Here is a 14,482-nt window from a genome sequence, read left to right as displayed (position 1 = left end):
CACAAACTGATTCCTGGACAAGTGTTATATATCACAGAATCACACAAAATATGCTGAGTTGGAAGGGACCCAGGAGGATGATCGAATCCAACTCTAAGCCCTGCACAGGACCATCCCCAAGAGTCACACCATGTGCCTGAGATATGATCTTTAAGTAACATAAAAAGTCCTATCTTCATGATTTTGTCTCTGAATGGAGCACAGATCCTCAATTAAAATGACCATAAAACAAGCATGATACTGTTTAAATCATTATCAGTCTCAAGGCAGGGTATGAAGGGCTACCTCTGAGGTTGTTGAGTCCTACACAGATACTGGCAGTGGGTGAATTTTCACCATCAGCTTTTCATCTCTTTTAAATCTGAGTAAATTGCAGGCTAAGAACTACAGGACCTACCAGAGAAGATGGCATCTTCAATAAGAACTTGTTTGTTACTGAGAGACTCTTTTCTATAATACAGATCATGCCATCTTCCAAGTATCTTTTTCAGGTCTGGAAATCAGATTTTCTCTTTGGTGGAAAACACAATGAAACAAAAAACCTGCCAAAAACTTGACTGCAAGGAGAAGATTGATATTACCTGTCTGTGTAGCCAGGCGTCACTCTCATCTTCATGTTTCTAAAACAGAAAAAGAACATTAATACAGTACTTGTCATTTATTACATTTTGCTCATCAGTGCAGGAAGAATCATAGAATCATAGAATCAGATGGGTTGGAAAGGACCTCCGAGATCATCAAGTCCAACCCTTGATCTTTGTTGGATTGAATTTGAAATTGGATTGAATTTGAAACGTTTTTCAGGAATACAAAGAAACTTTTTCAATATGTGCTTCAGGAGTGGAATCCAGTGGCTCCTCTCCTTGCCTTTCCTCTCCAACAAATAAGGATGCACTAGATCAAAAAAGCATTTTACTCATACAGACCAATCACATAAATCCACAAGATATATTGTTCCCCAAAGAAATAAAGCTTTTTAAGAAATAAATAAAGGTTGAAATGAATGTTACTAATAAATTTTCTGTACAGTGCTCTATACAAAGAATTGCATCATTTTTTCAAGGGATGGGTATATCAGGACAATTTTCTACTCTGGAAACACCTATGTCAGTTTAAAATATAGAATCTGTTAATATAGAGCTTATATTCATGCACCATTTATATTACTGCATTTATAGAAGGGATAAATTAAACTACAATTAAAATGGGTGTAGACAAACATGAGCTGGTTTTAATGACATTAAATATATATAATGCAACCAGACTGTTGCAAAGGTGTTCAGGTTACAAACTGTTGAGATGTGTGTGCTTGCATCTGAACACAGATATTTCAAGACAAGTAATCACTCTCTCACACACACACACAGAGTATTCTTGGCCTTGTAGGTGTTAAAAAAAAGTAAATATTGCAAACATTGTTTATATTCTGTGTCTGCCTTAATAAATATGTGCCAGCTGATGTGTCATGAGGGAAAATAACTTAAATAGTTTCTCCTTCCTTGGGTTATGAAAACTGATGGCAAGTGACCCCTTTGCTTGGCTCTCCCTACCTTCGTGCAAACTCCGGTGGTGGCATCGCACAGCGTCAGGATTGACACATTCTGGGCCCTGTTCAGCCAGTTTACTGCCACCTTGGTGCTGGTTGCCCATTTCACCATGGTTATGTAGTAGTCCCTGCAAACACAGACATACATAAACGAAATCACAGACCTGCCATCCCTAATGAATTCCCGCACGGCAGAGCAGTTGGGGGCTGCCACAGGCAAACGGTCCAGGAGATATCTCTGGTTATTAAGAACATTGTGTCTTGATGTCTTTAGGCTGCCTTATGTATATATTTCAACCCCTAAAAATGACATTTTTAAGGCTGTGAAGGTGTTTTATCTGACACTTCTGAAAGTTATTTTCAAAGAAGTGACGAATACGGAGATAAAGAATCTTTCAAGCTATTCTGTCTTCTGAGAAGAACTGAAATGCCTGGAGCTACAAATTTATGCACATGTGGAAAACCATTTCCATTCTGAGCACGCTAACTGGCTGACTCAGACCCACCACCACCAATGGCTGGATTCTTTACGCTTATGAAAAGTTAAGGGCCTCTAATTATGCCAACTGCACACCTAAGTATCCACAAGTGGATCCTTGCATTAAAGAGGCAAATACCAAGAAGGGTAGAGTTGGGAACAACATGAGATTTCTGTAAAGCAGATGCAGCTGGTTGCCATAAAGCAGATATTTCAGGGTCTGCCTTGGCAAACCTCCCACACTCCCAGCACCATCCTCTATTGCTGGACATATTCAGGTTGTGATACCACTTGATGTAAATCATGAATGTCGGGTGCACAAAAGTCCTCTGCACTAGTGAGCAGTGGAACCACCTAGGCTGGGCTGGAAAATATAGGATCAGGAATAAATTCGCTGATGGTTGCCTTCTCAGAGCCAGGGTATGGTGATGTCCACCTCTGCAGCAATTCAGGTCTCCACCACTTTATTTGTAGGGTACAACTCTGGCTGAGTTGTCAAAGTTGGTGATGTTATAATATACTGCTGGGCTATGTGGGCCAAAGACATCCTTAAATTATAATACGACATTTTACAGCATACAGTCTATAAAAAATTTATTAGTTCATTTGTTTGCTATAAAATATGCATAAGGAATTGTTGCTCTCATTGGAAATAATGTGCTGTGTCACTGGAGAGTACTTCGTGTTCTGGCAAACCCTCCTGCATATACTGAATAAAAAGGGCAAAACTACAAAGGCCTGTTTGTCTAGAAAAATAACAAGTTGGAAATTGATTTTGCAGTTTTCAGTAATATTTACTGTCTGAAATTGGCTTGGGAAAAATAACAAAAGACCTCAACACTTGCATCCAGTGCACTGGATGGGAAGGATACGCCCAGGTGAGACAACAGCAGTCTGAAAATTTAGGGCCTGAAATAAAATTGTAATTTTACTCTATATCTGCAACAGCATGGGCCCTAAGAGGAAAAAAACCAACAAAGCAAAATTAAACTGTATAACTGTCTCTTTTTTTCTTTCCAAAATGAACTGACCAGACTCAGCCTACCCAGAAAAGGAATGTAAATTTAGTACCTATTGTGGCTTGGAGCATTTTTTCCATAATTCCAATTTAATGTTTCAAGGTAATATATTCAATTTTTACATCTCTCTCACCGTTTGAACACTGAAACCATGGGTTTTTTTCTCAGGAATTTTAATTATTATTTTAGGTGACTCAAGAGTTTCCCTAACACCCTAAAGAAAGGTATAGAGTCTCAATTTCTCTCTGAAGCCTCTCCCAGCCATCAGGATAACCTAGCCCACAGATAACTGCAGATACTTGTATAGTCAGTATTCTTATTTCTGAGTAGTGTTGAGTCTTTCATTTATTTCCCTTCACATCTCCTCTGTAGGACAACCAAGTTTTATAGTTCCCATTTTGCAGAAGAAAATGAGACAATAAGGTGTGATTCATCTCAGTTAATTGTAAACATCTGCTGCTCCAGCAGCTGCACTGGTTGAGCAGCCAGTGGGGAGAAACGAGAAGTCAGTGCATTTCCCAAGCCATCTCCACCTGACCTATCCCAGATTTTATATGGAGCTGATTTAAGGAGAACTTATTTTCCCCCATAAAGCAAAATCTAGACCCCATCCCAGTAAAGACATTGGTGGTTGGGTTTGCAATCATCTGAGACTGGTTATTCTGCAGCACCCTTGTTCATATCCCAGCTTTCCAGGGCTGCTTCCTGGAGGTATCAATCCAAAATATTAGGTATGAATCTATCATATGAATACTTACTGTATGACCACAGCAATAAAGCCATAAACACCACAAAGAACACAGTGATATGTGGCCAAGTGACAGGCCATGGTCCCTGGGGCACAGATGGCTCCTGCCTCAGATTATTTATTTGTGCCTGGCCTATGCAAGGACAGTGACAATTTCTGCACTCAGGGGAAATAACATGTTCCTTAATTTGCCACCTGAGGTGCAAATATGACATGAGAAATAAGATGGGTCATGATCCAATTCTGACCACTTGATGATGTAATTCTTGAGGTTCAGTGGTTTTCAGGCATTAAGTGTTATAACATTTTTTTATTTTTCTTTTCCCTGTAATTTCCACCCCTTTCCTTTCCTTTTCTCATAGAAAAGCACGACTTGCAGAAAATTTGGCAAAAATGTTCATAATGAAAGATTTTTAAAAAGGAAAAGTTATCAATATCGTACATTTCCCTGCAAAATATGTCTTTCCATCATCAGCTCTGGTTTCTGGTTTTCTTTTGACTGAAAAATATCTAATTTCTGTGGAAAATTTCTGACTTATTTTAATTTTTAAAGAAAAAAGACTGTGGCATATCTCCACTTTATTATCTCCTTTATTAATTGTACTAAATCACTTTGCTCCAGATAAAAAGAACACGAAATACCACTCTGTCCATAGATCATCTACGTGAACTGGGTGAGAACATTGAAATGCTTCAGACAGGACATGTCTGCTTGGAGATCCTTATCACCAGCTTCTCCTGCTTCCCTGAAACTCTCTTCTGTAACTAACTGTACAGTGCATCCCTCTTGCCTATTTTAGTGAAATGTTATCACACTAATCCTCTCATTTCAGAAAACATATGCATAATGAAAATGCACCCCTATTGCTCTAGCAGCACTACTTTTGTCATGCCCTAGAGATGGCAATTGCCATGGCTTTGATGAAATATACAGACACTAATTAATTATGATGTATTTTGCATCATTTTGCAATATTGATTGCGACCAAATAAATTACGGCCACCCATAACCATATAGAACAAATTTATTAACAACACTTGGATCCTGCAGTCTGAAGTTATTGCTGTAATTAAAATGTTTCTGAGCCTCTCTGTTTACAGAGAATGTTACCAAGAGAGAAATTATGATGTCCGGGAGCTGCCGTTTTGATACCGCCATGGGGATACTGTGATGGGAACAGCACGATCCTGAACTCCTTCCTGCTGTATGCAGATCTAAAGTTGTATTTTTGAAGGGAAATTGCATTTATGCCCATTTGCTTCAGTCACAGGTCATACATCTTTTGTTGCATAAATGGATTTGGAGTATTTTAGTTATTCAGTGTAAACATGTTCTAAGGCTGACAGTAGCTTTCCTATTAAAGAAAGGAATTGTCACCGTAAATAATCCCACTGGTTAAGTGTCCTCTTGTCAGATGACTATGCAGCCTTATCCACAGTCCTTATACCCTTATCATGCATAATGAAAGTCACACCTGCACCCTCCCCTGTCCTCCACACTGCCCTGATTTGTTAGCCCTGTGCTGTAACTCCTGTCTTTATTGGACTGGAATTACACTAATTTAGCTATCAGCTGAAAAACATGAGCGTGCACATTGGTTGGATGCTCCTACAAGAACAAGTGATGCGCCTGGCAATGACAATCCTGCAGCATTGCACATGGAAGGGTCACTCTGGATACTTGAGATGTAGAAACAGGGTCTGATTTTGCTTGCCCTTCCACAGAGCTATTTCAAGTTTAAATCAAAGTTACTGAAAATCTGGCTTTGGGTTATAATCTCCAATCTTTGCACAGAGGAGCACCATGCACTACCTTCTCTCCTGAACAATGTAGATGTGCAATGTAAACACAAACACAAATGCTAAACACAAGTTTTGGCCACACATCGAAGTACAAGCCAAACTTTTAAACTCCTGCTGAATGAAGACTTAAGCATGTAATTAGAAATGGATTTCCAAGTAGTTGGCTGAATTGCAGGACAGCTTCTAAAATAAACTAATAAACTGTGCCTTAAAAACAGCAAAGAGCTTTCTTTCTTATTTTGAATGAAGATCAGGCAATGTATTTGCAGAATGTCCACCTGGTTTCATTCCTGTGTTCACGTCATGAAGCAATGAGGTCGTGTTTGCTGTGCTATAGGGTGCCCTGTTTCTGCTTCATGGTCTCTCATACAGGTTGCAGACAATATTCCTACTATAATGCCTGTGATTCCAAGTGGAATGAAGGTGTTCTTGTAGATTTAGGGACATTCCATCAAGTTGCCAAAAAATAACCCCACTCTCAAGTCAGTTTGTGTCACAGCAATTTCAAATGAAAAACTGATAATGTTATACAAAATAGAAGTAAAAAGACAAATAATTTGAAAAAAAAAATTAAGCAGATTTACACAAAATGAAACTCCTTCATAGCAGCAGAGAAAGAAAAATGGTCTAAAAAAAAAGTCAGGCTCTGAGCTAAAACCTCAAGAAAACTGAAGTCCAGCATTCCAGGGCAAGAAAGCACCTACCTCATCCTCTGATCATCTGGTGGAGTCATTTCCAGGTCATGAGTGGGTCCATTCAGGCCAATCACATGCAAAGAAATAGTTGGATTTTCCATTCCAGCCTGGATTTTAAAATAAGAATAAATGAACATATCATATAAAACACAGAATGGTTTTGATTTATTACATCCCCATGGATTTTAATTGTATGGGGATATGGACTAGACTGCCATGGTCGTTCACAGGGAAACTGCAACTGTAGTGATGTGGCACAGTGTGGAGAGGTCAGTAGGCACAAATAAGGGGCAATTTTACTTAGGACACTTGGTAATAAAAATCTACTTTTCATAGCAACTGGAAATATTGCTATTTCATGCACCTTTTGATAAAAGATTGTCTAACAGGATGATGATCGATACAGTAAAATATTGATTCATTTTGTACTGTAGGAAAGGGCATCCCCTGCTGAACCATTGTGATTTCCACAAGACCTGCATATATGTGGATATCTCTCCTGCTAAATTATGGTTCACTTGAACCAATATGTGAGGTCTTGGGTAATCAGTGCTTAAAGCAAGACACCCAGAAGAAATGACTGCAGCAGACACCCCTGTACTGCTTTAGGACAGAAAATTACAGCAATAAGAGCAGCAGTGTGCCTGTACTGGTAGAGAGCTGTGCTGATGCTGTGCACCCACTGCAGGTCTCCACAATTATGGACAGAATGGCTCTTAAGTCTTCTCTGTCTTTCACTATGTTCTGTGTAATGCTCAGGCACCATAAGGCTCTGAAACCAGACTATGTGTCCTCTCACATTAGGCCATCCTGGATATTCTAAGGAAGCCCAAACACTACATTTTCCTTCTTTATTTTATTTTCTTTTTGGTGTCATAATATAGAATATATGTATGTATGTATCTATCCATCTATCTGTCTCTAAATATAGCAATTTATCTAAATATAGAAATATATATAAATATAGAAATTCCAAACTCTCAGACATCAGTAACCCCGTCCTAGCATGGAAACACAGTCGCTTTTTTTTTAGGTGTAAAAAGCAAGGATTTTTAAATTTTATTTTCATTATATTTAGAATTACTCATCGAATCAGAAAACCCCAATTTTACAAATGCAGCTAAAGAGTAATGGAGACCACATTCACCAGGGAGCAGCTGATATTCCCTTAGATCTGTTTATTTTCATTGCTTATCAGTGTGCACTATTATGCAGTCCCCTGCCTGAGCCTACTGGAAAGAAAAAATAATTTATTTCTGATAGAGCAATAGGACTGATTATTTTATTTTCCCTTACCTTTGGATAATGATACGTTTTAACAGAAGGGTAAGGGTTGCCGGTGTATATTGGGATCTCCATGGTGGGGACTCTGGAGGCATTAATTGTTGCATATGCTAACCTGGTGCCATCAGGAGACCACCAATGAGCAATGTGAGTCTTCAAGATTTCCTCTAATTAAAAAAAAAAAAAAAAAAAAAAAAAGGAGAGAACAGAAAAAAAGGCTATTAGAGGTAAATTACTAGTTAGCAATAAATGAAACAGCGTAGATATGAAAATCCCAGTCTAATCACAGCACAGGGAGGATGCCACAGGAATATCAATTAAAAATACTCATCAAATATACACAAATGAACACAATTGATAACAATTACTCTGTATTTATAGGCTATTAAACATAATTACCTTGCTGAAGAAACATCAAATTATTCGTATTAGTGCACGTATTCATGACAGCATAAAAGGCCCTGTTACTCCTGCTATGTGTCCTGCACATGGACACGTGTTCACAATGTCATACTAGACACCTATCAATCAATTCAAACAGCGTTTATGCTCAGATACAAGTGCTTCAGCAACAATTTAAATATTCCAAAGTTCTGTTGCCAGTTGGGAATAAACAAATATAGCAATTTTTTAACACTCAGAAAAGGTTTCTTTACAGGATACCAGGCTTTAGAGTCTGTGGCTTGAATACCATCTTGGCTTTTATTCCTATTTCACTTTTTAAAATACTTTTGCAAAGCAATTTTCCATTAGTAGCCAAAGTCAGATCCTGATCCTTTTTACCACTGAATTTTGGGATTATAGTTTTTTTTCAAGATTTCAGTAATGATGTTGCTGTTAAAAGGTACTCAGAAAGATGCCCAGAAAATGTGTCAGAGTTCAAGTATTTAAGGAGGAAACAATATTACCATCATAAGAAATTATTTTGAATACTGGCAGAACCTAGTTCTCATTAAACTCAAAGAACTTCTGATTTCTAATACTTTTCTTATAATTTAATATTCTTCATTGTAAAGATGAGTTCATCTTACAGATCTCCAGAAAAGCTATAAAAATTCACTCTTTGTCCAAAGTGTCTCCAGTTACTGACATTTGGAAGACACTAACTTGGCTTTTTAAACCTCACATTTTGTGAAAGGCAATAATGTAATCCATTTTCATTAAGAGGCTTAATATCATGTGAGTCATTCCTATTTAAACCACCAGAAGGGCTTGCATATGCTGTACAGATTGATGGGCAGGAAGATGGGTCCCATTACTTTAATGTGAGAATAAAAATTAAAGAGGCTGCAGAGTGTTTCTAAGCCTTCACCATGAAGTCCTGCTACACAGGTCCAAGCAGGTCCAATGTCTGCTGTCATCACTGGCCATTGGAAAAACGACTGAGGATTTTCCAAGTTTAGACCCACCAGGTTTGTACACTGCTCTGTGATGAACCCCCAGTCTAACCAGGACACCCCTCTAGTCTGAAGACCAGAAACTCACTAATGAGTATTTTATTTTTTAAAAAATAATGCGTGAGCAATCCTTGGAGAATAGACAATTACATTCATCACAGAGCAAATAAACACTTTGTTAATCCAGACTTGCATATGGCTTGAGACAAAACTCAAGGTAACACCAAACAGAGTACAAGGGAAAATCATCCTTGACATTTCTGCATTTTACAAATAACTAATTAATTAATCAGTGCTTAATGGCAACATGTAAGTGGGGTTTTGGAAGCATATTTAGGAAGTCACAAATGTTGCATGGGAAAGCACATCTGGCAAATTTGCTTTACTGCATTGTCCCACCTGTTCTATGTACATTTAAAAGATGCTGCTTTTGACTTTTATATTGCTTTCCCATTAAGGAGATAATTAAGAGTGTAAAGGAAAAGGAGTAAAGATGGATGGCACATGAATCCTTGACATTTTAACATTAATTAGGAATGACTTTATTCAGCAAACATTTTCTGCAGGATCTCAGACTTAATGAAGCAGTTTTGCTGAAGGTCACACACCCAGAAAGGTTTTAGTGCAGGTTTTGTGGTCCTCTGTTAATGAGATTTAATTGAGTGAACCTTTGCCTTGAAACAAAGCCAGGACCTTGCTGTTATTAGAGAGATCTGTTAGTTTTAGCAAACCAGGGAACATTCTTATGAAATATAAAATGGATTAGTACCAGAAAGTTTCATCTAAAAGTAAAGCATAATTTGCAGCCCATTTGTTCTTGGGGACACTCTATTCCTCGCATTTTCTTAATCCATGACACACGTGCTCAGAAAATCACTTGCAATCAACACTCCTGGGTCTTTCTAAAGTTAGTTCAGAACCTGCCTCACATTTATGAAAAAACAGGTTTTCTTTAAACACCAAAGCCCCCCTATACATACAGCCCATGACCTCCTGACTAAGAGTATAAAGTGATAATTGATCAAAACCTTTGCTCTCTTCCCCAATCCTTGCAGTCACTGAGTGCTACATGATGTCAGGATGCTGTGAGCGAGCTGCTGAGATCCCTCACAGTCAGATGCTGGTGGCTCTGTGCTTTGCTTGCCAGCCACACCAGGGCATGCAAACCGAAAAATAGTGAGAATAAAGTGTGTGGTTGCCCTGGCTGAACAGGGGCTGTTCAGACATGCTGGCTGGGTTCAAGCACAGGGGCTGAGGCAAGTCAATGCTTATTCCATGTTAGCATATTCAGTATTGAATCACTCTGAAACAGCTGGATGATCTTGCTTATAAGTAATGACTCTTTGATGGGGACTGAAATGCTTGTGTATTTAAACCTTTTTTAAGCTGAATAAGACTCAACTGAACAATCATTTCAAAGCTGTGTGAAACAAAGAGTCTTCTAAGTTAACAGACCCTCAGGAAGAGCATTTGATGTCCTAGGTTGGAGTATCTTCAGTGACAGCTTGGTATATATCCATCTTAGAGACTACAGTATCACTGGATGAGAAAAGAAACTGGAAGCAACAACTGAGGTGTGATGAGAGGAATTTTTCCCGAGCAGATTTAAAGGTTGCTGCTTTTTTTTTTAACTTTTTTTTAAAGGTTAGTGCATCTTGTGGGTGGTTGTCTTTGGAATCAAGACCTGAGCGGCATCCAGAGCAAACCAGGCTGCCTGAAGTGGGAATGCCATCTCTTCTGAAGAAGATGTTTCTTGATAGATACTCTTGCTCACCATCAGGAAGCAGAATGAGAAGTCCCTCGATGTGGCTCTCAGCTGTCAAGTAACAAGATGTGGTCAGTCTGGGATTGGAGGTAACATTTGGCTGTGATACCATATGGTCAATCCCTGGAAGGACTGTACAGTGGATCAGAAATTCCATGGACATTTCTACTAGATGTGTCATCAAAAACTAGCCCAGCATGTGTATAAAATGTAAGGAGCCATCTGCTTGTTTCAGATGCAAGTTAATTCCAGCAGTACTTGCAAGATCAATGAAATGGGAGACTTGTATCTTACTTTAGGTAGCAAACCTCAAGGAATCATATGGAATGGATCTGGAAAGACACTTCAAAAAATCATACGGTTCATTCCTCCATGGACAATATCCATCCTGCAAGAATCTTCACAAGTGGATTTTGCTATTTCTTTTGATACTTGTGTAGCACTTTTAGCAGAGGTTTAGCCATAGAGCTCAGACACTTTTTGTTATCATGTCCATCTCTGTCTAAAAACTGAACTGTCCCACTGAAGTGCATCCAGATGATATCAGGAGGAAAGATTGAGAAAAAGAAATAATTTTCAAGTGAAAAAATTATATTTGCTTTTCTGTCATCTTCTAGAGATCTGAATGTCGTGCCCACTTCTGGTGAAACACCTTGTGTTACACAGATGGGCTGCAGTTAACAACTGCTTGTCACTGACTTCAGAAAGGTAACTTCCATTTCTAACAGCTGAGGAGGCATCCTTGCAGACTGAGCAGAAAGGCTTATTTATCTGCAGCTAGAAAAGTTGAGGCTTCCTGCACCTCAAGAGTCCAAAATAAGGGTGCAATGGACAGAGGCACTTGGGAAATTTCAACCATTAAATCATAGAATTGTTTGTGTTGGAAAAGGCCTCTAAGACCATCAGGTTCAACCGTTAACCACTGTGTTCACCACTAAACCATATTCCCAAATGCCCCATCCACATGCCTTTTGAACACTTAAACCAATTTAGCTCATACAATCAAAATCCTCTTCTTGTTCTGAGTGTTGCATTTTCTTCTTAAGTAGAAAATCAAAACAATATTATGAATGTTGTACCCACAGAATACAAAGACAGATAATAAATAGTTTGATTCTCCTCTGAGTAGATATAGATACGTGCATACACACAAACACAAACATATCTAATTTTCTCTCAATAGTCTGATTAATTCAGAATATTATAATTTTTACTCTAAGTATTATGTAAGTATTTTGCCTGACAGAGGGAACTTTCCCTTCAGTATTATTAATTGCTGATGTGGTAAAGAATGGCAATTCTGGGGAACGTAATCAATGGTTTTGTTTGTGTGATGCATTGTAGCTGATGCTCAGATCATGAAGTATTTGGTGTGTTGAGGATATTTTGCTGTTTTATTAAAACTGTTAATAAAAAGGAATTTCAAGCAAAGCAAAATTAAAGCCTAACATAAAGGCCATGGCTTACATTAGGAAAGAAAGCTCAAAAGAAACTGTCAGTAGGATGCATTAAAAGAACATGAGAGGAAGAGAGATCAGAGAACAGAAAGGGGGTCTAGGAAAAGAGAAAACAAAGACTTCTGAGATAGCAAAACCCCAAGGGTTGTCATAGAAACATCAAATAAATACAAATGCTTATTTGACAGGTGCCATCTGTTTTAAAATCAATTACTAGATCATCTCAAAGCACCAACCACACATCTGAATCAATTGCTATTGCACAGTTTGAAAGCAAGTATTTTTAGCCAGTTAGGGAAAACTTATTGTTCACATTGGCCTTCACTGACCCGTGTTTCAGGGATGGCTGCAGAAGACCACCATGCCATCTTTCATTCATATACAATAAAATTTTTCTCCCTGTATAAGTCTACACTGACTTCCATTAAATCATTGTAATAGGTATAAAATGAGTGTTAAAGTAGCTATGTGTATGCAAATAGTATAAAACTGTTTTATATTACTATATCCAATTTACATTTTCCTGTGTTGACATTATTTTGTGCTGATGTCAGCAACAGCCCTGCAGCGCTATTGATTTCAGAGCAATTAATCCTCTTTCACAGTTGTCTAATTGAGTCAGGTGGAAAAAAAACACAGTTTTGCAGGGCTGCTGAACAATTCAACAACCTTTTGAAGAAAAATTTAATTTTTTGGCTGAGCACAAACTCCAGGCTTAGCCCAGTCCCACAGTTCCTGTATGCAAAAACCAACCATTCTCAAGGTGCTTATGGCATTGTCCAAGAGATCCTTAAGAAAAACGAGTTGCAACACTGACCTCGTGTTCCTTTATTCCTACTTGGAACACACAGTCTCCTCTGCCACTGACAGGCAAGAAGCTTATGAAGAGTAAACTATTACTCTCTTTCATGGTGTTTTTGAGGACATGCTTCAGAGAGCACTTATAAACACTGAATCCTTGATCCAAAAATCTCACAACCAGACAGCAGCAGCATTGTGCAGCCACGGAGCCAAACAGATGCAGGCAAGGAGCTCCCACATGTTTGGCAGCCACAAGAAGGTGGCAGCCCCTTGTCTCAGGGAAAGGAGCCCAGCCAGGAGTTCTGCATCTCCTCAAGAACGGGAAAGGTGTGGGCTGCAAGTGTCATTATTTCCCCTTAGTCATGTGTTTAATTGCCTGAACACATGTTGTTTTCTGCTCATGCAATCTTGCAGCCCCTTGCTCCTGCAGAACATCATTTTGAGACAGCAGGAGAGAGGTCTGGCCAGCACTTTTGTCTCCCTGTAGCCTGATGCTGAGGGCCTGGAGAGAAGCTCATTTTAGCCGGGTGGTTCATGCTGGGCACTGAGGACAACCCCATGGGACTCTTCATGTGTTCTGCATGGTCAGCAAGGTCACATCTTACCTCCACATCCCTTATGTGGGCCCCAGAGCTGCTGGGTGGCTTGAGCCAAGGCCAAGCTCAGCAAACAGGCAAACCCCATGAAATGTGAACACTAATGGGTCATGGTTCACCTTTGTTGAAGGTGGCTCTGTGTGACAACACCACAAGCAGCTGTGCTCCAGCAAAAGACATGTCAGTCGCTCACTGATACCTGGCAAGGACCCCTGAGGGAACAGGGGGATGAAGAGAAAACGTCCAGCAAAGCCAGAGTGTGCACATCAGAGACAACTGATGTTCAGCCTGGCTGAATCCTGACCACTCCAACCCAGGCTCCTCATCTGTAGTCCCAACCACCAGCAATAACCACCACTGTTTCTCTAGGACAATTGTTAGGACATCTATCCCCAAGAAGCAGGATGAGATCATGTTGGGAAGGCAACTCCTGACAGAAAAGACTTTCTGAGAATACTAATTTTGTCCCCCTTTGAAACTGCTAGTTTAATGATTGTGGTTTCGGGTTTTTTTTAATTTTTTTCCCCCTCAGATCCATTGATTCTTCTAATTTGTTGTGTTTACAACACTAAAGGATCCTGTAGTTGTTATATGAGTCAGGGCATTGGAGTGTTGTTTACAAGATTATTGGCAAGTAGCTGCCAGACTTTCTTTGCTATCTGAGTGCTTGGGGGCTTCTAAAGCTGGTGTTACTGAACACCAGCCTGATCCTCAGCAGATGCAGCAGGATCTACATCCCTACAGCTCCTACAGAATACATGCAGGAGGCCAGGTTCTGACTGTAATAACTAAAGAATAATGAATGTTTAAAATCTCCCTTTATTAATACAAATGGATTTGTTGGAGAAAACCCCCTCACCTAACAAAATAGATACACACAAGCATGAGATGTC

General features: G+C 39.2%; 1 protein-coding gene across 5 annotated transcripts in view; it reads right to left on the bottom strand.

Annotated features, from left to right (window-relative positions):
• Positions 1 to 14,482, bottom strand: part of DPP6 (dipeptidyl peptidase like 6) — a 547,876-nt gene that overhangs the window by 47,633 nt on the left and 485,761 nt on the right. For all 5 annotated transcript variants that reach the window (XM_017826535.1, XM_017826536.1, XM_017826533.1 and 2 more), the window contains exons 9-12: positions 7,586 to 7,740; positions 6,299 to 6,396; positions 1,551 to 1,674; positions 582 to 620 (exon numbers count right to left, since the gene is read on the bottom strand). In XM_017826535.1, the coding sequence (XP_017682024.1) occupies positions 582 to 620; positions 1,551 to 1,674; positions 6,299 to 6,396; positions 7,586 to 7,740 (416 nt within the window). The remainder of the gene's footprint in view (positions 1 to 581; positions 621 to 1,550; positions 1,675 to 6,298; positions 6,397 to 7,585; positions 7,741 to 14,482) is intronic.

This window comes from Lepidothrix coronata, unplaced genomic scaffold (assembly GCF_001604755.1).
Source record: "Lepidothrix coronata isolate B3197 unplaced genomic scaffold, Lepidothrix_coronata-1.0 Scaffold128, whole genome shotgun sequence".
Lineage (NCBI taxonomy): Eukaryota > Metazoa > Chordata > Aves > Passeriformes > Pipridae > Lepidothrix > Lepidothrix coronata.
The sequence above is the reverse complement of the archived record's forward strand: the minus strand, read 5'-3'. Positions and strand labels throughout refer to the sequence as shown.